General features: G+C 26.5%; 1 protein-coding gene across 2 annotated transcripts in view; it reads right to left on the reverse strand.

Annotated features, from left to right (window-relative positions):
• LOC113553070 (monocarboxylate transporter 10) overlaps positions 1-27,605 on the reverse strand; it is a 312,565-nt gene that overhangs the window by 240,374 nt on the left and 44,586 nt on the right. The window contains exon 1 of one of the 2 annotated variants that reach the window (XM_026956205.2): positions 9,968-10,683. The exons of the other annotated variant lie outside the window; for it this stretch is intronic. Coding sequence (XP_026812006.1) covers positions 9,968-10,370 — 403 coding nt within the window. The 5' untranslated portion in view covers positions 10,371-10,683. Of the gene's footprint in view, positions 1-9,967; positions 10,684-27,605 lie in introns of those variants that run through there. 2 annotated transcript variants of the gene reach the window in all.

Below are 27,605 nucleotides of genomic sequence, written 5' to 3' on the forward strand. Positions count from 1 at the left end.
CATAATAATATTAAATTAAAATTATTTGCAAAGTAAAGAAAACAAATTTTAATTTATAACGGATTAAAGTTTTATGATTAAAATCTATCAATAATACATAAAACGATATACACATTCATAAATTAAATATATATATTTATAACACGAGCTATCTCTAAATATAAAATCTTGTGAGAATCAAGTTTTATAATATTCAAACTATCGATGTACTTTATTTGATCGGAAGCAGTTCAAGTGGTAAAATATCAAAATGTTGTCTACCTGATTTCTAAAAGGCAATTCGTGTGAATGACATTACAGTTTGAAATCGGTAGACAATATTCTAGTGTGCCCGTAATATAATCATATAGTACGTACATTATTATGCATAGTGGAAAATTATTAAGAAATGAAAAAAAAAATCGTAATCACATTATTTATATATATGGTTTTATATTATATTATTACCGTTGTTGTCATGGCCATTGTCGTTGTCTTTGACCCGTTTTCGAAAAATACGATTTATTTATTTTATCATCGCGTCCTTTACTTACGTAATAACTAATACGTACGGTGGCTGCAGTCTGAAGGGTTCTTATATGTCTGTTTTATAACTGGGGCGACAGTGGAAAATAATAAAATAGCCCGTCGTAACCCGTACGAAAATATCGTATACTGTGGTGAACGCTGTTACACTGCACGTGAATATTTACGGGTTGCGGACAAGTATTGTCACGAACCGCAGCCACCGCGTTTAATTACCGGTGACATATTATCATAATATTATTACAAGCGATGATATTTTGTGGACGAAATTCGTTTTATTTTTGCTTACTGCTTTAAATTTAAAAATATTGTATAAGTTACACAATGACTATTGCGCATACCGTTTTTTGACAATATTTTACGCGACCGTTGTAATTTTATTTGTTATATTAATAATATTATGTCTATAGTATGGTTTTGATCATTATAACCGAATTTCCTTTCAATTTAATCGCAGACAATCAAATTTATAGTGTATTATTATTATTTTGAAATGTAGGTACGTATATATTATATATAATGTTTTAATATAATTTGTAATAAATGTATTATTTACTATTAAAATGTTACGGTAAATAGTTTTCATAACTTACGAGTTATGATATAAGTTTATATACTCGACATAAATCGGAATTAGTGAATAGTTTGAGTCGAGATGAACACATCAATAAACATACTATTTTATATAATATATCAACAACAAACTTGAGATGACGTTTATTCAAAGTTAAAAGAATTTCAAAACAAAACATATTGAAAAATCACATATTTTAAAAATAATATAACAACAATAATATGTATGTATAATATTGCAAAACAATTTGTAATGCACTCCATTATACATTTATCCGTAGTTCTAAACAACATAACAACATTAAGAGATTAATCATGGAAACTATTTTATGACCCGAAAATATACTGAATGGAATAAAAGACCAAGGGGATGAAATTTGCGACGTTTCCTAAAAGTTTAAAAGTTCCGTTATACAGCTCCGTGGGAGTTTGTGTGTTTAAGACCAATGTTCGCTTTCTAATTAGAAATCTCAAACCGTCTCCACATCACAAATATATTTGAAAACGCGAGTGCGCTAATTCTTTTTATGCGTTTGATCCGAGTGACAGACGTCATCAGCGCCAAAATACGATGCGAAATTTGGAGCGAACATATATTGGTACTATATTATATTATTATACAATGACTTAGTGACGCTTTGCACAAAAGGGAACTTTATGGCCAATTCAGAAGCGCAGCTTTAAGTTTTTAATCTTCGTGCGTACGGCCGTACTTTTTATTTAAGTCGAAAGTGTAGATCGCGTCATATTTGCACGGCACTATTAACATCCATGCACGTAATACGTTTGGACGCTAATATTTTCAACATTGATCAAAATTCGAGGCTAAAGAAGTCTCCTAATCTAACTTATTAAAAGGGCTCTTTGAGGCATAATTATTGCAGCATATTATTGTATAGTAAAATTGTAATTATTAGTTTATACTTACAAACGTCACTTTCATCAATAATTATCACAACTAATTTACATGATTTAAAATTCATTTTATACCACCGTCTTAAATAAGTGTGTTTTCAACTACTGTTATTATACAGACACTGTTATATGCGCGCCACGTAGACCACATTGAGGTATAATAATACTTATTTTATATAGCGTATGATCTAAATGAAAATTATTAATTAATTACGTTATTAGTATTTTCTGTCATTTTTATTTTTTCTTTCTTATAAAAATGTTTCCGAGAATAAATACATATAATATATATGAGTAGTAGTGAAAAAAGGAATATAAATTAAAAAATGATGTACACATACGTAAAAGTGGCAGTGTTGGCTATAATAATATGAATAGAAAATATAAAATTATTAAAAAAAAGTATTATGAATGGGATTTAATGAGTTTAAAATTGTTCGGACTTTTCACTATTATCTTAACAGCTGTTGTAACGTGCGTTATTTACATTGAGTTTTTATTGAGTGCATTTTTATATGTCTGCAAATAACGTAATGACTTAAGTCGTTTGCAGGAAATAGATGCCTATTCAAATAGAACCTTTGCAGCCAGCTGAAATAGGAAAAATTTCATTCGACAATTGACTTGGTCCCGGCGGTGTGTATACACAGCGATCCGTTTCGCCAATAGATAGACGCACCGCGCTACCGTATATATAATAATATTATTATTTATATCGTACATGTATAATCCGTTTGGATCGGAATGTTGTACACGACACGACTGTCGCGAGCACATGAAATATTATCTTACGTGCACGCCACGACGATCTTTGATCTGATTTTACACGGATACCACTGCAGTGGTCTTATGATAATAATACCCCCCTCATCATCGCCCCCCATCATTCACCCGTCAATGTACTCACGACATTTTATCATTTATTTATAGATTTAATAATTTGTTTCATCACAATATCATCTGGTTCTCGACGAGCAGATAACGCAACTGCAGCACTTATTGTTATAAATTCATACGGAGTCTTTGATCACGCGCATACATAAAGATTAAAATAATATTATTATGCTGTACTATAGAAAACTATTTATGTTACATTATACAATGATAATATAAATATACCATATGTTTCCTATACCATACTGTACATCGGCGTCGGGCGAGTCTTTGTTGTGGCGCTTTGCGTTATAGAATACCTACGTTCAAGCATCGGTACTTACTGGTAATATTATACGTATTAATATGTTATATACGAACATTTTGACACGATTAAAATATTACGATATATAATACCACCAAAACTTTATGATACACGTACCCTGTGATTTTTTTTCTTATTTTTATAAGTTGGGGCTTCGACTCTATGACGTGATATTTCGATTTTTACAATTTTGTTCAAAAAGTGTATAGATTACTCCGATAATTTCTTCATTGTGCACGTATACTCTGTTTCAGTGTACCGCCACTATTACTATAAAATAAATGCCAGAATAAATAATCTATACTCAAAACACGGAGCCAATGCATAATCTTAATTTAAACAATATATTATGATACAGTAATATTACTTTTAGTGTTTTCAAATTCGATAAATCCTGGAATATTATTTTTTTAATGTAGTTAAAATTCGAAGGGTATATCCAAAAATTAAAGTATACTAACTTAATATACTTAATGTTAAATAAGAATAAAAATAAAATATTTATGTTCCGTTAATTGAAAGTAATTTCATCATAAAACTTGTAAACTGTAATATTTATCAATAATAATTCTCACTGTATTTGTAGGACAAAACTAGATTAATATTATAATATGTAACGATTTCTATCTTATATGTTTATTTTTATATAATAAACTTTGAATAACATTTAGATGCATTTATACACATACATAACAATTCTTTATGCTTAAACTATAAAAAAATACTTCACACATAATGGTCAGAAAAAAAGAGTGACAATAAAAAAAACAAACTATATATATATATATGTATACAAAATGTACAATAAATTTCACAGTATATATGATGATTAGAATTGAATAAACGATGATAAACTGCACGAAAGGATGTTTTCAACAGTGTATTGAATCGGTTTTATGAGAATATGATATAACTGAAATTGGGTCCCTGACGTAACTCGAATATTTTAAAGATATTTTTCGCTACAAGTCCGTGATATCCATCTATGCTCATGAAATTGTTATGGATTCGAATGTATACAAAACAGTACATCTTAACCGTTAGTAAACTTTTTTGTGCGTTTGTTTTTTGAAAGCCAAAACCTAGAGTGAAAGATACATAAAGAGAGAGAGAGAGAAAAAAACTTAATTTTAAATTATTTAATTAATGTACAAAAACGTGCGGTGGAAAAACTATAATTTTATCAATTGTGAATTAATATTATTTTATAAACATGATAAAAACTATATAGTGGGTAAAATGATTAAATTTTTTTTGGTACGTACATAAACTATACAATACTGTACTTCCTTTTTTTTTTAACGGAACTAATTAAATAACACAAAAACACAAACTCATACTGAAGATAAATAATTAAAATAAAATATTTATAACAATATTAATAAAATGTATTTATGCGCGTGTTATGATACCGTATATACGATTTTAAGCTACTGCATTTAGTTTAAACACCCAATGCAATAAAATTAATTGTAAGCTCTCGTTTTTAAAAGGGCATATATATTTTATAATACGTAGGTACCATGTTTACACATATAACAGCTATTATAAATGTGTTTTGATAATACGAATTAGCTCAATGCGTGTATTTAATCCCGGTATAAGATTTGATGAATCGAACCGCTTATTTAATGCGAATAATTAAAAACGGTTTTACACTATACTTAGTCCTTTTACACTATCTATAGCATTAAGTAAAACGCACATTAAGCTCGTAAGAGTACGTAAAAACATAACGAATACAAACCTGGAAATTACGCGTTTAAATAATTTATAGGTATGATTCGAAAACCGACAATGATCCATAATCCGATGCATATTATAATAGTTAAAATTAATGAACGTCATACTATTATATGTATATATTATTATAAAACCCTTTGTTAACCTGTACAAGATTTTTCACAACTACTATACACATAATATTACGTTTATGATAATATCGTCATTAATGAACATCTTTAAAAAAAAAATTAATTATATTCATTGTACTTGTACGTTTTTGAGATTGATTATTATATTTCCGACGTACATAAAATAATAACAAACTCTTTAGTTGTTTTCTTTTTCACAAAATGTACACTGAATGATTATTATTTCGAATATACGAGTATGTACCTATTGTACCTATCTACTGATTTTACATAATTTAACTAATTTAAATATACGCACACATTTTAGCCAGTAATTAATTACTCGTAAATTTGAGTAAATTTCAATTAGTCTTGTGTAAATGTAAACACACGTTACAAATTATTGGTGAACATTGATTTCTCCCACACAATTAGTTTTTATAAAACAGTATTGGTGCAAGAACGATTGCGGGCCAGTTGTATGTTACGAAACACTTTAAAATGTTATTATAATAAACCAACCCCAATATAACCGAAACAATATTATAAAGCAACGGAAACGGCTTTTAAGTAAAATTCGTAAATATAATATTATCCATTGCGTAAACAGTCTTAAATTTTAAATATCATTTAAATTTCATGTGAATCATGTTTATGTTTTTTTTTAAACAAATAAAACGAAATAATGTGAATTAAATAATGAAATCATGACTAAAACGAGTAAAACGTTTATATTCCCTAAACAAATCTTGAAATAGGCATTTATTTATTTTTTGTAAATAAAGTCCATACAATTTATTGTTGGATTATTATTCCATATACAGTACACATGCATAAAAAAGTATACAAATACATATTATATACATAATTTAATATGAAAACATATTGAAAAAAACAAAACAAATATATATATATATATATATTTTATTGTTACAAAAATATTGTATAAAAAAATTGACATCATTAATATTATAGTACCTATAAAGTTCAATATACTCCTAGGATTATCAAACACATACTTTATTGACAACCTATTTATGTGCAATTTGAATACAAGTAACAAATACCTATATAGTTCTATTAATACCTTATAAGTTATAAATAACTTTATATTAACTTTAAAAAAAAAAATGGTTATATTTATGCTAAATATTTTATACTAAACCATGTAAAGAATTGTTGAATTTTGAAATTAAATGTACTTACATTAAAGTATATGCTATGTCTTACAATTTTCGTATTGTGGAAGTAGAACAATCGAGTAGATTATGTATTGTAATTCTGTATGTAAATATTCAATATTGTTCAATAAACAATATAATATGCATTGTGTTGTTGTAGTAGTAATGTAGAATCTTAGTTATAATCAAAGAAATAATGCAATTTCTCTGTAAAACTCATATTTATTTGTATGAAGTTAAATGAAGAATTCGAAAATCCAATTATAATACTAATTATGAATTAAAAACGTTGGTATAAAATATACATTAAGTATAGTTACTCTAAATTAATATCATTAAGAAAATTTTAACCCTTTTTGTTTATTAAAAACAAAACTGTTAGTATTATAATATAATTTGTTTTTTTAAAAGCTTTGGTACTTAAATTACCACTTAAGCTTATATTTAAAAATCAACACCAAGAAATATGCTTTTTATTATATTTTTTAAACTTAAGCTCCCTATTGTACTAAAAATATATTAAATATTTGTATTTTATAAGTATACAAAATTGATGAAAAATACTTATTCATCTTTGAAAAACAATAAATAATTTACGATATTATGATTGATAGCTTATTTACTTACTACTTGCTTACCAACTTTTTTTTTTACTACGCTGTAATTAATATTAGATTTTTTTATTTATAGAACAACGATTAAACATTAAATATTACTCTCTAAGATTTTCAATTAACAACCTCTAACTCTGATCATTATACGTACATTAGATAGTGTTTTAGATTTTTAAATATACAAATATTTCATTCATATATTAATAATATTATTCTAAGAATTTAAAACCAACAATGTTCTAAATAATTATGCAAAAAAGATAGCTAAGTTTAAGGGTAGTGCGTTTTATTAATTTTACACTACATTTTCGTAGCTCTTGGCGTTTCAGACATTCTAGAAATTAATTTCCTTTGATGGTTTTAAAAAAAATATGTCGCATAGGTAGGTACTCAAAACCATTATTTCAAATCATTTCAGGTCCAATAGTTCTAGCTTTATTTCCAAGGGGATAATAAACAGTTGAAAAGAAAATTGCAAAATTCTTATTTTTTTTGCGGAGTTGATACAAATGTAGAAGTGAACCTAAATTGTCTAACTCATCTAAACTACAGGTCAAATTAATTTTTAAAAAATAAACATCACGCATTTTTCAAATAAAAAAACTCCAAACTTATTCATGGGTATCTATTTTTTATAATCGTGACTTTAGATATTACACCTAATCTGAAGTCTATCGGAAAGGAACAAATACATTTATAAATGAGTCTCATATTTTTTTAAATCTATTTCCCAAATCATGAAATAGGATATACACTTGTAAAAACTATTCATTATTATAATCTTTTTACTAAAAAAATTAAAATTAAAATTATTTTATCGTTTGTTGTACTAAAAATTCGCAAACCATGTCAACTATATACAGTGTATATTATGAAGCATAGGTATTAAGTTTATAATATACATTGATCAAAAAGAAATTATTGATATAATTTAATTTTCAAGCAAAGCACACGTGAAAACATGGTACTTTTATGGAGGAATACTTTGAGTACTTTTTCATTATCGCGTTACTGTGTGGCACTATATACTTACCATGATCACAATTATATTACAATCTAACTAAGGTATACAATTGAGCATTAACTAGTTGACAAATTTAATTTGTTTTTAACTTTGTAACTTAACTAAGTAGTTTACAACTTTTCTCATTAACTTTTTAAGTAAACTTAACTAGTTTAATTATCTATTGTAACAACTAAGTTTTTCCAGTTTACTTGAAAAATAATAGGACAATTATATTATATATATATTATATTCAACTTGTAATATTGCCTGAACCAGTATAGCTAGTGTACAATAGGAAAAAAAGTTGATAAGTATTTAAAAAAAAAAAAATTGAAATTCACTCATCTTTTTATTATGTATAAACCAAGTGATAATTAAAAAAAATATATATAACTTCTTCTTAATTTTGTAAAGTTAATACTTCTCCATTTTAACATAAACTTTCCCAAATTATATTGTTAGTTGACAGTTACTTATAACTTAACGTTCTTGAATCAACTTAATTTTTATTTATTTACATGCTTACCTTTGCTATATGTAAATTGTAATATGCTGTACAAACTAGAATGATAAAATTATATCCATGATTGATCTTTATAGTGAAACCAGTATTCCGAATTCTATGATATTGTAAATCTCATTTTATATTATAATATCACTATTTCAATACATTTTAATATTTACGATTTATATCGTTGAAAACAAACTGGCTCATAATAATTACCATGATAACTTATTCCCTGGTGAAAAAGAGCTGTAGGTTTTTAACAACACTCCTACCGAAATTTCAGACATGTTAGTTCACAACTCACAAGTCATTAATTCGAGTTTTGTGTTCGAATAACGATTGTATTCAATTATACAGCATTATAATAATTGATTAGACTGATAATCAGGGTTGGCACAAAAAAGCCCAGCCCGAAAAAATCCTAGATGATTTTCTGGATAAAATAGAAATTTACTTTTATTTTTATAACCTTTTATCTTATAGGTATAATTTATTTTTCCAATGAAAGTATAAAACTGATTTGAAACGAATGTTTAATTATGTAGGTACAATTAAAAGTATAAAATGGAAAAAATTACACATCAACGGTTAATAGAAATGTTAACAATCTTTTATTTTTAATAAGGTTTCAGCATTAATTAAATTTATATTTACTTTTCCCGTAAATATTTTATGAATCATCCAAACAAAAATTAACAATTAACTATGTTAATTATTATTAAAAAAATTCTTTTCGCATGAGTTTTTTAAAAAAAGCCCGATAAAACCGCTCTCATTAATACTTTTACAATAAAACCCACTGGATTTTTTGGTTTTTTGGGGCTTTATTTGAAAAAACTTGAAAAGCCTAACCAGGTTGGGTTTTTTCTATAAAGCCCGAGTTTTTGTAAACCCTGCTGATAATAGACATAATCAATAAATTCTTGTCATGAAAACCAACTATTTGTTGATGCAACAACTTCATATTATTTATTTATTTTTTAAATTTTATATTTTTTTTTATTATTCACTGTTGTATTAACTTTTTTTAAATATTTGTTTCACATAATTTTAACTCATAAAAAAACAATGTTTTTGAAAAAAATTATGTTTTTTTTCTATTTTTAAGATTTTTATTCTTTTGAATGACAATATAGGTACCTATATTTTTAATTTCATATTTCAAACAAAAATATTACCAAGTTTTTAAATCCTAGTTTATATAAGTAGAGTTAGTAGTAGAATAATATTTTGGTAAGTATCGTCATGGCTATACTGCTCTATTCTTGTAATTTAAACTTTAAATACTTATAAACTATAAGTGTTGTAACTTATAACTCATAATTCTTCGTTTAAAATTTAATTATTTTACATCAAAGTAAAAAATATTCTTCTTTGAAATATGAAATTAATAATGTATGTTATTGTTAAAAAATACAATAATTTAATAAATAATAATGATAAAAAAATGTTATTTTTCATGACTTAAAATTATATAAAAAAAAAGTATTTTTAATTACGTTTATATTAGAGTTTTTTTTTAATTAACGTGTGACTCGCGTTAAATTTATCATTTGTGATACATAATGATATTGGAGAATTCAGCGTCGTTTACCTGTTCTCATATAAGTGGCGTCCCGAAACTTGTGCACTACATCTTTCTCCAAGGCGCCGAATGACAGTTGCAGCCCGTGATTGAGCAAGTGCACCATGCACGCACAAACGACCACCACCCAGCCCCATCCGGCTTCCGGATAATAGTGCCGGCGGAGGAGTCTGCCCACGTTCGCAGCCGGCGCGGCCACCTGCAGCTGATGCACCGCTCTGCTCTTATCCGGAAGTAACTGCTGCTGCTGTCCGTCGACCGCGGCCGTTGCGGTGGACGCAAGGGCAGCTCCTCCGACTGTTTCTTCTTCCATCACGGTGTACAGCATCGGCCACGACCGAGATTTAGATATGGCGCGCGAGTTTCTCTCGCATGGACAAGACGTCGTCATTTCGATCGGTTTTTTTTCCATCGTCTCAGACACGGCCTGTTTAATATTATTATATTATACAGTACCTACTCACCTATCTGCCTATACTACCGAACTCCGAACCATAAACCGTTGCGAGTCACAAACGACCGTCATTTCGGATTCCGCGGAGACGGGGTGGAAAAAAACACGCGTAACTGTTTTGCGCGTGGCGTAAAATCTGTGAGGGAGATAAGGGGGCGACAGCGGTAACGCGGTTAAATCGTGTGTGTGTAAATAATATTATTATTATAAAAAAATATTTGTGTTTATGGCGATAATAAAGTGTATCCGTATCCGGATTCGGCAGCGGCGTAGCACGCGTACACCACCACGTGGACGACTGACGACGCGACACGGGCCGTGCTAAGCGTTTGAAGACAACGACGACGGGATACCGCGTGCGTGACGGTCGCGGCGGCAACGGCGACCTACCGCAACGGTTTTACCATTGCGCACGTGCGCAGTCGGTAAACAACAACGACGCGGACGTCGTCTTCTTTTTCCTCTTCCTTCTCTCTGATATCCCTCCTCTCGTCGTCCGCCCGACTGTGTACGGGTGCGAGCAACAACTGCAACAGCCGGCGGATGTATACCACATTATATACCTAAACCTACAATTGAGTACAATTTGCAAGAGTACAACTATAATAATATACAGTATGAGTGTATGCGAAGAAAAGTTCTTTGCTCGAAATATTGCCGACAAAACGGTTGGGATTGTTTCAACGATTATTGTGCGCTGGCGAGAAAGGGCACAATACAGTTTTTCGACTGATGTTAAATTTAATTAATTTTTTTATCGCTTCCGGATTGCAACTATACGTATACGTATGTGTATGTATAGATTTCGCTATAACGGCTGCCGTAGCAATTATAATGCAACACATGGGTTTTCCGATGCAATATTCGTCTCGATATATTACGCACACGTCACGACGCCCTTAACGAGCCAAACGGGAAATTCGAAAATTTCACTGCTGGCGTGTATACTATAATATCCAAATCCAACATGACCTATTTGGTTGATAGACTAATTAAATTCAACTGTTAAATAAAAAAAGCACAATTTATTTATTTTCGAGGGTTATTAATAATATTTGGAACACTATTGTATATATACTAGCGTTTGTTTTTTTTATTTACGAGTACGATCAGAAAAAATTACAATGCGTAGCTGAGATTTAATTAGTGTATTGTTTACATTATTATTAATTTATAATCGTTCAAAAATAATGATTCTATTTGTTTATTTAATATATATTGTTTAAATGATTATATCTAATAGTAAAAACAATAAAGATTTATCGGAACTCAAATAATTTATAATTTTTGTTTAGTTATAAATATAAAGTTTAGGCCACCAAGTTTGCTAGGTATACTTAATATAAATAATATTAATATCGTTAAGACTATAATATTATAATCTTCAATTTTCTAAGATATAAAAAGTTGGTTTTATACTATATATATGTATACGTATATCATTATCCCATTTAATTTTTTATGAATATTTTAATTTTAAATTGAATCGTTTCTCGCACGTTAGAAATATGAATAATTTAGTTAATTATTCCAATCATTACTCTGTAATAAGGATTTTTATCAGGTCAATAAAATAAAAGGCACATGTTTGGAATCCAGTGATGTTCTATATCTTTAGTTGTCATTAATCTGATGTTTCTGCAGTGATATAAAGGTTCAATGGCCAATTAAGCGTCCGGAGATGAGATCAGTAGTGGCGCTACTGGTAGCTGCAGCATTGCTATCGATGGACATAATGGTATTCTGAATCATCACTTTTATCCTTTATTATTTGAACTGGTTCAAATCGTCATAAATATCAATAATTATGATTTCCATGTTACAAAAATGTGTATATTTGTTCATATATTTTAAATCAACCTTATCGTAATTCGTATAGACATCATGTCTAATAAATTAATTAATAAGTTAATGGTAATAGCCTTGTAGGTTAAATCTGATTAAGCAACAATTTGTTTAAATTTCAATTATGTTAAAGATTTGCAAATTATTATTGTCCAAAATCTTGTGTACCTGGGTAAATTAATCACTACAGTGAATAAAGTTGTATTTATATATTTATATTTAGTAATAATTGTTTTTTTATAATACCTATAGGTACATTTTAATAATATAGTAATTATTATTAAAAACCAAATATTATTCAGTTTAGATAAATTAATGTATTTATTTTTTAAATATATTTATTACGTAATTGTGTATAAATAATAATTCTATTATTTACAATCTAATATTATAATAATATATATTACAATAGTATTTTATTTTATATCTGAGTATTATTATATCTTCAACATATTCTGCATCATGCTTAAACTGGAAAAACAACCCTCACTTACTCACGATTCTAACTTTATGTAACCACAATATGTTCTATACACGGATTATAGTAAACTATTAGACAGCATTACACGTTGTAGGTGGAATCGTATAGTATACTACCTATATATTATTATAATAACACATTGACAGAAATCAACATGCATACTGTATTATACAAATTTACTTGTCAACGTCGCCAATCATCGTTAAGTTATTGTATGCATATGAAACTAAAATAATGTGCTTTTAACAAATATATAATGGGACATATGAATAATTCAAACTTATTTTCCACATTGATTGGATGATGATTTTATTATGCCTATAAATGCAAATAACATGTTTTCGATCAACTGACAAATAGTTTAATTTATGTTAAAAATAAACGTGAATGGCGATAAAGAAAATATATATTTTTAAAGTAGATATAATCGAAGATCTGTATGCAGGACATTACTATCACTCGGACACAAACTATAGTCATGGGTACTTTATTATTAATTTTAAAGAAAAAATCATTTTACTTAAAATTATAATGGGTTTAATATCGTGAGATTATAATATGGGCACTGAAAATAAAATGTGATTGATTTTGATTTACACGAAAAAGTTTAAGATGATGAATAACTTTTCGCTTGGCACTTGATGTATGTGCGTATAAGTTTGTTTTAGTGTTTTTTTTTTTTTACTTCAGACTTGAAATTTTCTTTCAAACTATTTGGAATTTGAAAAATTATGATTAAAATATGCGACTATATATAAATATATTTCAATCTAGAGGGCTTATGCATTAAGATTTTTCAGATTCTTTACTTCTCGAATGAAGTCGGTTTTTAAACATACTGTTGTGAAGTCAATAATGATTACTTTTTGTAATCAGAATCTAAAACTAACTTCCGTAACATTCTTACAAATATATAACGTTATAACACAATAATTTAAAATGTACCCTTGATACTTTTATGTTTATAATTTATTTTTCTACCAAATATGTGTATAAAGGAAAACATTTAATTAATACCTATATATATAATATATTTATACTTTGCTTAATTGTGGTATAACTTTATGAGTATAAATTAAAACGATAATAGCAATATTACAAGTATTAAATTAAATTATATTTTCCATTTTTAAATATTTATAACTGCTAAATTGTGGTAGCTTATGCAATTAATTTAAAAAAAAATATATATATAAACATCACGCAAAACCTATGAACAAAATTAATTATAATAGCCTATAGTGTATGCTGTTGCCCTATTAGCATGCCAACTATTTTCTAATGCATACTTACCATAGGTAGTAACAATCAATTCAAACAGTTGACATGGAAATACTATGTTATTTATTCAAACTACAATTGTACACTATATATTTACACATATATTATTATGTTTTGTTTGTTTTATTAATATTTACAGTTCTGCAATTATTTTTTATTGCGAGCAAATTCGTGTTTAAAGAAGATATTTTTCTTTAGCCAACAAACTCGATGAATCGTTTTCTTAATGACATGTTGACATGAGGTATTGGCCTTACATATAAAAATGCCTGTTACAAGTTATGCCGTTTTAATTACTTATGAACGTTATTGGAATACTAGTTATGTATTCTATATTCTCGTAATAGGTACCGATAAAAAATATAAAATATGTATTTGACGTGCTTGGACGTGTAAATTGTAATACGTTATCATACTATATACTACCCCGCAACGTTGTGCAATAAATAATTACATAATAATATCATAACAATTTATTCAATAATATCAGTTTAAATATTGTACTTAACGGGAACAGAAAAATCATTGTGAACATTAAAATTGGCTATCTGATAATAAATTTTATGTAAACATTATGATTTAGGCGTGTCTTTGATTAAATTATTAAAAAAAATAATAATTATTTTTTCATCATTGACAATTATAGGTAGGGTATAACTTTGATTTAACGTACAAACACTCGACTATATTCAATGAGATTTATAATCGAAAATATTGACAATAAAAGCGGATACATTTTTAAAAATCATACCATTGTGGAAGTAAAAAAAATCGGATCTCTCAAGTAATAAGCAAACGGAGCCTTATTATACAATATTCTTTCATCCTATTAAATATTTTTTATAACTATATAAGTTTAAAGTTTGCAACTAACCTCAACTAGCTGATTTTCTATTTTCAGATGCAGACGGGTGTATGAATTGAAATTTAATGTGCATAGGTCTCTAGAAGACTGTGATCGCTATTCTTTATTTTTTCTACAATATTTTATTATATAATTGTTCTCGTTAAACGTTACAGCGCAGGGGTTACTAAAATAGCTACAAATAACATAATACTTTCTATGGACGTTATGATTTATCGGTTTCTTCCATTGCACCTAGAGTATACCGCGGTATTGTTTACTATCCAGCGTATAAACTGTTCCGAACCGATTCCACGAACAGATTTGGTTGGAAAGTTTGCCAATATATACAGAGAATGGGTGTTATTGTGTCATATTATACGAACGCAGTTTAAAAGCCGACAAAGGAGGAACGTGACTTTCGATCTATCCGAGGACTTTGTCTACGTTTGATAAAATTACAAAATATTCAAATTACAAGAAATACTATAACACCCCACGAAAAACCATTCATTTACTGTATCGTTTTCGAGGTACGTAATATTTTATTATACATAATATTATAATACATTATAGACATACTTACACGAAATATTGTTTCATGTTTGAGTGACTGTGCATAACTGTTATTACACGAGTATAAGTGGTGTCGTTTGGAGTTAATATACATATACATATATAAACTATAATATTATAGTTCCATTATGTTTATGTTTCCGTCGTTTCCGGTATGACGGCCGAGGACCCGTTCGAAAAAGCTGCACATTTTTGTTATAAACGCTAAGTGCATTGTAATTTTTAATTTTGCATTAACGATGCCACTTTCTTTTCTTGGAATTTGGGAACACCTCACCTGCATTTGGTCGTCAGCCATATTGGTTATTAAATACAATATTTTTTTTTCATAGTAAAACGACTAACTGTCACAAAAATATAATACAAATTGTTTTAGCTTGTTGTTTTTTTATTCGGTGTGCGGATGGCAAGTACTATAGTTTCTTTTTTGTATCATCAACAACGATTAAAATCACACACCGAATTACATAATTTTACTTTATTTTTTAATAGATTATATAAAAATATATTATTTTCTCCAATATTTGAAAACGACGAAAATAACGAAACTTCTTTCTATCGTTTTATATTTGTAAGTCTTTGAGGAACACAAGACATTATTACTTACCTCTTCGGTGTCTTTATTTAGTAAATTTTTTTTGTATCCACGTGTATTGAATTTTTAATTATTTTGACATCTGAATAATTTAAGATAAAAAATAATGACAACAGTATGATAATAAAAAAATTTAAATTAATGAGTACAAATTGATTTTTGGACACATAGAATAAAATAAAATATTTAATGACTGGGCATACTATCTTTTTACTACTATCATTGTTTATAATCAATGCTACTAGGTACGTCTTGAATCAAACTATTTTAACCATTTATAATTTCTATGTATTATAATATAGATAACACAAATATACTATTTAGGTAATTTTTTTGTCTTGTTAAATTAAAAACATATTGTTTAGTTGATACGACTGTATTGTAGTGAATTATTTATATTTAAACAACAAAAACATAATGAATTTTACTGTACTCGGTAACATTTGTTTTTATTTTTTCAACTTAAAAAAATTGACTGAATATTTTTTCTAGTTTCGTCGATGGCAATTCTGTTCGTTAATCGTGTAACTAACATTCATATTATGGCAATTTATTCTCAAAGAGATTTATGTGTTTTACTTACAACTGATTTACTGTTGTTAAACCTTATAAATAATTTATAAAACAAGTAAAATGTAATGTAGAAAATTAGTAGATGTATTTTTTTAGAATTGTTTAATTTTAAAGATTTTGTTTTTGAAAACTGAAAATAATAAATTGATATTTAATGAATAGATAATTGAAGCGTATTATTAAGTAATTCGAATTCTATAATATATAATGTTCCTAAAAAGCAAATTTCAATCAAATATCCGTTATTGGTTCATTTTAATTTTCATGTTTTTAAATTATACCTTACCTTAATTCGACGAATAATATTAATTTTCTGCCAAATTAATGTGTTTGATATACACATTTATATATTATTTCATCATTTACATTCTCGAAAGTATGAGAATCTTCATTAAACCATAATGATGGTTATTAATAATATCAAATACCTTTAACTAAAGTTAAGTTCGTTACTTATGTAGCCGATATAGCCGTCGGAAATACTGTCAATGTCATTATCGTTCGTTGAATTAATATATTTGTATATTTATACGAAATACGTTAGTATGGTACTTTATTATGAAGATAAAAATTAATTTACTAGTTTGTATATTATTCATTACAACTGAAACTAATTTATAATATTATCAAAATAGAACAAACGCATATGAGATTTTATCGAAATTTCCGCGTTTTAAACTACGACAGCTAATTAAAATGTACAGTATACATATAGTACCATCGACCTAAATAAACCATAATATTTTATCATTACAAGAATACTGCATATATTTGTTCAGACTTTAATCGAAAGACAGAACCTGTAGAATCTATTACAGTGTAGATGATAGCCGTATATGGTTATTTCAGTATTTTTTTAAATAAATGAAATCGGAAACGTCTGGTACTATTAGGTAATTCCTTTGCAACGAAAACAGTAAAACTATAATAATATTACCACGCTGTTTAAATTATATACGTATTACTTTGTATTATACGTACGTGACGAATAGTAAAATCATGATTTATAGCTGGGGTACGCATTTGTATACATTGATTTATGTACTTTAAGCGATCGTATTATATGATAAACAAACAAAAAATAAATTTCAAAATATTACAAATTGAAATACGAAACTGCATTTAATACATGTTTTGATATCTTTTAAATTTTTAGTACATATCTTTATTAAGATTTCAATGTCATATATTGTAAAAATGTTGAAAAAAATGTCATATGTATATCATAATATAATATGTTATTATAATAAGTTTTTTTTAAGTCTTAACCATACTAATAAGATCACTGTAAATAGCTTTTCATTACCATCATTATTAATTCATGTTTTAATGTTTATAATTAATTAATAATTGTAAAAAATGATAATTTTAATAGTATCAGGTGGGCTGAAAAATTTAAATCTTGAATAAATAAAAATAAAAAAATTAAATAAGATTTTAACTAAGATATATTTTTATACTCTGCGTAGTTTCTATTTTATCATATTACAAGAAACATATTTTAACTTTTCGTTCATATATATAAATATATAATACAATATAAATAATATAATATACAATGTAATATTGCTTTTTTTTCAACGATATTTTATTATATGACCATTTTTTTTTTTTATAATTACATTTTTAAATCTTATTTTATAGCATACATTTTTGTATGGTTTTTGGTCCATTTACGCATATTTCATTGAAGCATTCTAAATTTATTATTAGTACATATAATATGTATAAATTCTTTTCCTATTATGGCATTGTAAACAATGTTGAACTTCGTTAATTGTTTTATTGACGTCCGGCGATAGTGTCGCCAGTACCTATACATTTTTCATGCGTAGAATACATTTTGCATTATTTTAAAGATTGTAATATAGCACAATACTAAAATGTTATGATCAATAAAGAAACAAATTACGTGTCAGAAAATCATTTATGTGAGTCAATAATAAAATAATATCTTGAACACTGGGTGTATCGTAAAAAAAAAGACGAAAACGAAAAAGAAAGACATTAATCATATGGGTTCGGTTCCTGTTTGGTGTCAGACTTTTTTATTAAGTTTACACAGTGCCTCAATGCGAAGACGTATATATGGTACAATGTGTAACTATGAAATAAATACACTGTACAGGAAAAGGATGCGTAGAAAAATGACAAACGACCCAATTGTTCCGGGTTTCCGGAGTAGAATTAACACTCGGATATCCAACGCACGCGTGCACTTACACAAATACACACACATACACTGGGTCATGTGACTAATGGATTTTATTTCAATTTAATGTGGAATTTATCAGTAAAAGCCGCAAAATGTATTTACTGCCGCGTTACAAATTTCCCATACCACCATTTCATCGCATGTATAATACACAAATCGATGCATCTTATACATATTATAATCACATTAAATTTAAGCATAATATTATGATATTTTTTCTTATTGACATAGGTAAACAAACTGTTTTCCAAAAACAGGCAGTTTTACTGTTAAACATAAATTCTTCATATTTTATGTAAAGTTAGTTATAGGCTGGGACAACGATGGATCCAAGGGCTACTTAAGTGGGGGGGAGGAATTTCAAAAAAATATTTTTATAATACTTATGGTGGGCTATCAATAATATATTTTATTTATGAGGAATTTGTATTAACTATGTGAAATCATGTTAACAGCAAACATGTTTAGTTTATAAAAATATTACAAACACATTAAAAATAATTATTTAATATAAAAATGAAGTAAAAAAAAAAAATCCGAAAAGCTATATCCCTATCACCTACCCCTTCCTAAATCTACCAATCAAGATAAATTATTAGTAGTACAAATATCTAAAATCAGTATCGGTATTTTTCAATCGATTTCGTTGAGAAATTATTTACTAATATATTATTATTAATAAATAAATAAAATAGTGCACTTCCACATACGAATATGTGCAGAAATTGAATCTGGTCATAAATGAATATACTATCGACAATTCACAAGCAAAAAAAAAAATTATCACGTGCTAATTTATTCATCTCGTGTTTGGCACTCATCGTGTCGTATTTTTCCGGGTACCATAAAATAATATGATTGTGTAAAATCACGTCGAATATGAGAAGCGTATTTTTTTATACAATTTTATATAACATACCTTGAATATAAATAAACTTCGATTGCTGGAGTTTAAGATTTCTCTCGGGGACAATAATTCGAGCTTTAAATAAGGTCGGTTACCTCGGTATACTGCAATTATTAAGCGATGAAATTCAAGTGGACACTAATTTTGAAAGTTTTCGTGACCTTTTTTTCAAACTGATGAGGAGAAGTACTCGGTGAACTCTTCATAAAGAATAATGTTATTTTCCCTATTGTTATTAATACAACACATCATAATATTATAAGAAAACACGATTCACGCGCGTACATTTTATGCACATATTGGATTAAAAATAATTTGAGTAAGTACACAAGATCGAAGATCATCTTAGTAGAATGCTCGACAGCGAAAAGTCATCTAGTAATATAGTAAGTATATTATATAATATACAGAACGAAAGCGCATACTATATTGCATGGAATGTTGAATGATGTTAATAAAAAGATGTCCGGTCAGCGATTTCTGTCGTGTTCAACATTTATCTTCGTTTCGCACACTCCGATGGAAGATAGTTGTGCGTAAATCTCATTTTTAAATTTGAAGTGACCACTATCAACGCATTCGCGTAAATGGTTCTGTTGAAATACCAATTTAGAATTTCATATTTACAACAAAATTGATGTATTTTTAAGATTTATAATTTTATTTTTCGATAACCATTTTGGACGTATTCCAATTTTTACTGAGTAAAATACTGTTAGTGGTCAATTATTATATAACAACTTAAAAACCTCACGCAAACATTTTTATGCACCTACATGGCCCAAAATGAGTTTTCTGAAAATAAAAGAAAAAAATACTTTTAAAACCAATAAGCTCCGCTTAGAATTTAAATTTATGTAAAATATTATTAGGTAGTAGTTTAACTCAACTGGAACTCAAAGCGCTATCTGGTCGAATGATTCTGCTCAACATCTCTTCACTACACACAGAACAAAGTTACATTTAGCTTAATGGACTATAAAAAGAAAAACTGCTTTATATTCACCAAAATCAAATTTAGATTTAATTTCAATTGTTATTACTAATAAGGGTTTGCAGATTTCAAAATCTATAGATTTTAAATAAAGATTGCTTTTGCTTCAATTAAAATTGTTATTTTGGTTTATCTACCGATTTTTAATCTTTACAAAAATTGTTTTGATTTTAATGTTAGATTTACCAGTGTATATTTTTAGAATTGTTTTTTTAATTTTCATTGCGTATAATTTATTAGCTTTAGTGAATCAATTATTAAACCAATTTTCACAAAACGAAATTATCATCGATTTCATCATAAATTTCAATATGAATACGTAAGTACACATCCACAATAGCCGCAACTAGGTCTAAATTATTAGGGGGGGGGCTACAGGCCCACAAATAAATACCTAATTAAATACTTAATTTCATGTTTTCCAAAAAACTAGGAATATTAAAACAACAACTTTTAATTTGATTATGTGAAATCCATAATATGAATTTGATAATTAAAGACAACGTTATTCGTAAGAAAAAAATAAGATTTCATTTGGTCTCATAATTAATTAATAAATCACAGCGGGATTCTTTTTCGTATATACTTTTGTATACGCTTTTCAAGTGAAACAAATTGTTATTCCGCAGCTCTTGAATTAGAATTAAACGTAAAAAACGGTAACGCAAAAGTATTTCTTAACGTTTTTTTTTTATTATTACTTCCCTAGTAAAAAAGAGAATGCTAGTTCCGCAATTTAAACGTAAATTATTGTCCGTGCATTTGAATTTGACACATGTTTTTGTTCGTGAGTACTTTTTTCTCATAAAACAATTTTAAAGTAGTTTAATCAACAAATATTTTGCGTTCGTAAAGGAATATACAAATGTATTGAATTTTAAGAAATATAATTTAATTTTAAATTTAGTGGATTTATATAATAAACACACTAAATTAAATTCAAAACACTTTTCTAGAAGTTTTAAATTAAGTTTAAATAGAATTCTGAGGCAGCGCTAAAAAATCGAATATTAACAAAATTGAAACTTTCAAAAACACATTTTTTCTAATTCATAAATATCTTAGAGTATCTATATCTCTAATCTAATGCTTCATGTAGATCTGAAAATTAAAACCAGAAACTTCTAATAGAACATTCTACTCTTAATTCCTTTTCCACAATTTTTGGGAATATCCCGAGACAAAATTGGTATTGTGGTATACTAAATGGTTCAAAATTACACAAAATTAATAAGACCCAAGGGTAGTGCCACTACCGTTATAAATACTATAAATAGTATTAATAATCAATGGTAATACAAAGTAAAATTATTGTCAATATGTCATGCATTTTTATTTTCTGTTCCACGAATAAAATATGAGTAATATCACGTTTTTCTGTCATATCTCACTAAACGATTTTCATACATAATTTATGATATTATTATATAATATACGAAGATATTAAATTGTTTCGATAACATTTTACAAATAATGTTAATGAAATGTTATTATTTTATTTATGAATTTTATCGTATTGTTAAATAATTACAATTTATATAATGTATATTGTATTTTTATACACAATATTTACAATATTAAGTACGTTGGTACGTATTATGTAAAATTTCTGAGCAAGATAATATTTTTCTAATATTTTAATACAGTTAATGTAGCCATACTTCAGAGTTTCAGACTAATATCGTTTTAGTTGCTAGTTTTAAATTACGTCCATATTATAATAGTATATACATCATGGATATTTTATACTATTCAGCGCTGTGCTCCGTTTCAAATGTGTAATTTGGAACGTCGTCAATAGAAAATCGTAATCATAATATTTTTAGAATACGCGGACATTGATAATAACAATACCAAATTAACAAGTACTCAGGCGGGCGCCGGTACAGGAATTTGCAAGTTTTCACAAAAACTTTTTGTTCGGACAATCGCGATTCGTAATATTTAAAAAGGTTTTCTAAAACTTGGCAATGATAAAATACTATGGCGTTGCTGAATAATACTGAATCGTTTGTCAAAATTAAAATATCATTCTAATTATGTCGTATATCATTAAAACTCTTGTTATTATTATTATAAAAACAATATCCGGACAACGTAACCAGACCCTTAGATTTCGTTCAATTACGTTTATCGCTTTTTATCTTACACAAACGGTTTAGTGTTACCATTCGTCTAAAACAAAACCAGTAAGTAACCACATGTGATTATTTTGTTTAAAATATTGTCACAGTCTGAAACCACTCATTTATAAATGCAAGTTCCATCGACGAACCATTAACTATAATAAAACATAATCTATATAAATACCGCTAGCAACGTTACGATGAATTTTTCAACATATCGTTGATTAATAACCACCTATATTTAGGATTTTAAGTTTCAAATATAGCGAAAGTATGTATTTATTGTTTTATTTAGGACGTGTTTTTATTTTATTTTTCAAATAAAAGACCATTTTTCCGAACGAAATATAAGAGATTTGATAAGATTTTAATTATCGATGATTTGGTAAATTGTTATTGGTTTGTTTGACTTCTGTGTGCTTACTTAATTATAAAGTTAAATCATTCATAATATTATGTAATTTTAACATCATAATTCATAAGTATAAAAAATAAAATGTTCATATTTATTTATATTGCGTGTATATTTTATACTGGATTATTCATTTAACAATAAATATTCTTTATCTTAGAAAATATTTTTTTTCAAGGCTAAAATTTATTACAACTATTTCTTTTTTTTAGTATGTGTATTTATTACTATATATCAAGATCTTTACTTTTTTAAATATTTACATATCATTTTATACATTATTTATATAAAACTCAAATTTTAAACTAGTTATTAATTATTTATTAGAATATTTTAATAACTATAACCAATTAACTAGATATTTATACATTTATTAAAATAATATTCTTTTTTTGAATAAAATGCATAATTTGTATCATTCAAAAAGTACCGATTTAATTGTTCTCAAAAATTTTGTGTTAAACGATTTCGAATTCAGTAATCAAAATGTTTCTAAAAACTTAAATAATCATAAAGTAAATTATTACTTACTGGTAAAAGAATTATATTATTATATAATATATAACGTATTATAACACTCGTGGCATTAAATTTAATTTTTAATTTGAATATTAATCAGTAATAACAATTTAGCTTTATAAACAAATGGTTTTTTGTTTTATAAAATATAATAATAAACAGTAATTGCTTTTAAACCAATATATATATAGAAATAACACTTTGCTTATTACTATTATCAAGGAAAATAGGTATCTCATATAGTAACTAGAAACTATGCTAGCTACGCTTTTTAATATTAAAGTTTAAATATTAACCAAAGTTTATGTAATTCAAAATGGTAAGCTATACATACGGTATAATGACAATACGTCTAGATGTTAATGTAAATATTCGGGAAACAATTTTTTTTTAATCATCATAAAATGTTAATTATAATACAAAAGTTTTTAAACATAATTTGCTTATGTTATAATGCAAAAAAGTTTTAAGTATTATTTTTTTTAAATCATCATAATTTCTATTGTCTATAGTGAACTAAGCTTTTTTTTTGGTTTTCTATAACTATTATAATTAATGTTTGCATATAGATTTTTATGTATAGAAATTTGCATTTTATTACTAGGTAGTAGGTACTAACGCCACGAATGGATTCTAGATGTTAAATAATAAAATATATCAATACGTTTAATTATTATCTACAACGGGATTTTAAAATATCTATACCTATTTAAATATGATCCTATTTTTTTTTTTTTGTAAATTATTTGCTCATACGTGAACACAATATGTCAATATATTTTGCAATAATAATTGTAATTAAAAACTCTAACCCCATCAAATCACTCTTAAAGTAATGCTATTTTAGCATTCTATAAAGCTGTCCAGTCTTATAAATAAATATCAGCTTTTTACTTATTGAATAATGAATAAATTAATGATTTCTATTATGATTGTATTTTTATATTAGGATTTTAAATAATTATAATTAAAAAAAAAATTCTTCGTGACATACTGCACAATACAATGTCAAATTGGTAATTTTTCATAATTTTTATGTTTTGTCTACAAGTGGCAATAAATTAGCTGTTCTAGAATTATGAAGAGTAACGTTTGTGTTATAAATATTTTCTTTTTAAGTACAGTTTTTGGCAATTTGTATGATGAAAATAATACGTACTTATAAAGTGTCGGCTGGCTGTCAAAAACGTTTTATTCCTCGAGTTCGGAGACTTATTTTCACCTTTTTTCCTTTTAAATTATTTCTCTAATTTAAAAGATACATATTTTTGTAAAAACTTCTTTTTTAGTCGACACACAAAAATTAAATTTATATAATTGACATAAATTATAATTTCCATTCTTTTTTTTTGTAGAATTGTATATATTTATTTCACTTAAATGTAATTTGTATTAACGATAACCGTAGTTATGCGTATTAGATGATAAGCAAGCTAATCACCCTTTTTAAGTCAGTAGTGAATGAAACACCGCGTATTGTATCTTATCAATTGTGAAATTACACTTGAAATTTCAGGGAAGAAACACCAAGCACAATAATGCACAAAACCCAAGGTTTCTCGTGTAGCGAACTTAAGATAATAGTAAATATCAATAATATTTTAATAATTATAATAATCTAAATAATCTAATGGATTTCGACTAAATTATTAGTTTTAAAAAAAAAAGATTCCTGTTATGTCATACCTACAATGGTTAAAATTCATGATTCTTACTTTATATGACACCGCAACATCCAAATGTAAATTATTTAAAACATAAATACATTTTGACTTAAATTTAAGAGACCATTGCTATTGTTTTTAGTAATAATATTTACTTATGTTAATAATTAGGTACTAACAATTAATGTAAATAAAATTTATTTTAAATTTCGATAAAACTGCATCTATACAAAAAATGCAGTTTAGTGAGCCCTTATTAGAACTTTAAATATTATTTAATTTTTAATAAACAAATTAAATTTTCATTATAACCAATTTCTTGTTAATTATTTTGTACATTGAATTTTAAAAAATGTATCTAATAACTAATAAGTAATTATAATCTATAGTTATGAACCAAAAAGTATTTCATTTTACATACTGTATAATATTATACAAATATTGATATGATATAAAAATACTTATATTAAATATCTTTACGTAATTCAATATGATAAATAAAAAATTCTAAAAGTACATTTTTTTATCGTAGACAAAATATTTTTATATGATCTTAACCATAAAAAATCTTTCAAACTAAAATACAAATATTGTCAAAGTTATATAAAATATGGTAGTGTAATATTTGTTTATTTTACTATAGTTTTAGTGTTTTAGAAAAAGTCATAAATCTTCGTTTTTAAAAAAAATTTCATGGTTATTTCAAATATTAATATAATAACGTTGCAAAATAAAATTTCGTATCATATTTTTTTTCTTGATAAATCTTCAACAGTTATATTAATATCTGATATTTTTGCAGTTTGAATTTCTCACAGTGGTTGGAATACATCTTATAATTACCTTTACATATGTATTGTTATGTACTTGAAGCATTAATTATGTGTATTTGTAGTCTATTGGCGGTGATGATGCATGTGTGTTGGTAAAGTTATTATTGATCATATTGGTGTGTACAGAGTTAGATTTTCCGTGACTACTGATGTAATACTGTAACATAACATCAACATGGTCCATTTCCGATAGGTATACTTATTTTTTCTTTTACATAGACTGAAACTCGTTAGTTCATGATTTTTAAACAAACCCGTAAATTTATGTTTCAGTCGAAATTCTTATTTGCTTTATTATTATTTTTTTTTTTTATTAATCATAACATAAATATTTTATATTATTAGCAATAATAAGATGACAATAAAATCGTATCTCTAATTAATTGAAAAATAAATCTATAAATTAATTATAAGTTTATAAATTAATATGAATAATAATAATATTAAACATTACAGGTACCGATTAAAAAAATGTATAGGAAAATCGCATATAAATGTAAAAATTAACACAATAATATGCAAAAACATACAATTTTTGATTTAAATTTTAAGTATCATAACAAAATTAAGTAGCTTAATTTGCTGTATTCATTGGTATATATGTATTAAATTGTACATTTTACAAGTATGCAAATGTTAGTAAACGCGTTTCCTGTTGATAATAGTGCAAATAAAATATAACGTTATAGATGCATTGAGTGCATTGAGAGTCTTTTAAAATACAGACGAATAATAATATACATATATATATATATATATATCATAGCAATAAAAAAGGTGATTAGATTGATTTTTTTTTTTAGGTATATATTTTAACAACTCTAACGCTAAATTGCATAAACAATCGCTTGAATCACTTAACATTTAACGAATCAATAATAAGTTAATGGTCCTTTAAACATGATTTAGTATCCCACAATTGTTTCATTACATACTATTGAATTATTAAATGAGTCATTTGTTTATACGAGACAACAATAAAGATGGCAACGTATATTACCACTATACTAAAGCTGTTAAGATCAGCGTTTCATACTGCACAAAAATCATTTAGGATTAGTTAATTAATTACCTAGGCATTATCACTCATTTTCTCGACTTGACCCAAAATTCTATAATTTCCCAGCAAAATAAAAAAATATATCTGCGGGGAAAAAGAAGTAGCAACGCGTATTAATCTGGAAATGATACGACCTAGATGTATCCAAAAATTCCTTTGCCATTATTTTTTTTGCAAAATAAAAATACCTGATAGAAGCAATATACATGCCGTACAAATGCATACTATAACACGACAAATATTTTTAAAACAATTGGCTTTACATGAA

Source organism: Rhopalosiphum maidis, chromosome 2 (genome assembly GCF_003676215.2).
Source record: "Rhopalosiphum maidis isolate BTI-1 chromosome 2, ASM367621v3, whole genome shotgun sequence".
NCBI classification, from domain to species: domain Eukaryota; kingdom Metazoa; phylum Arthropoda; class Insecta; order Hemiptera; family Aphididae; genus Rhopalosiphum; species Rhopalosiphum maidis.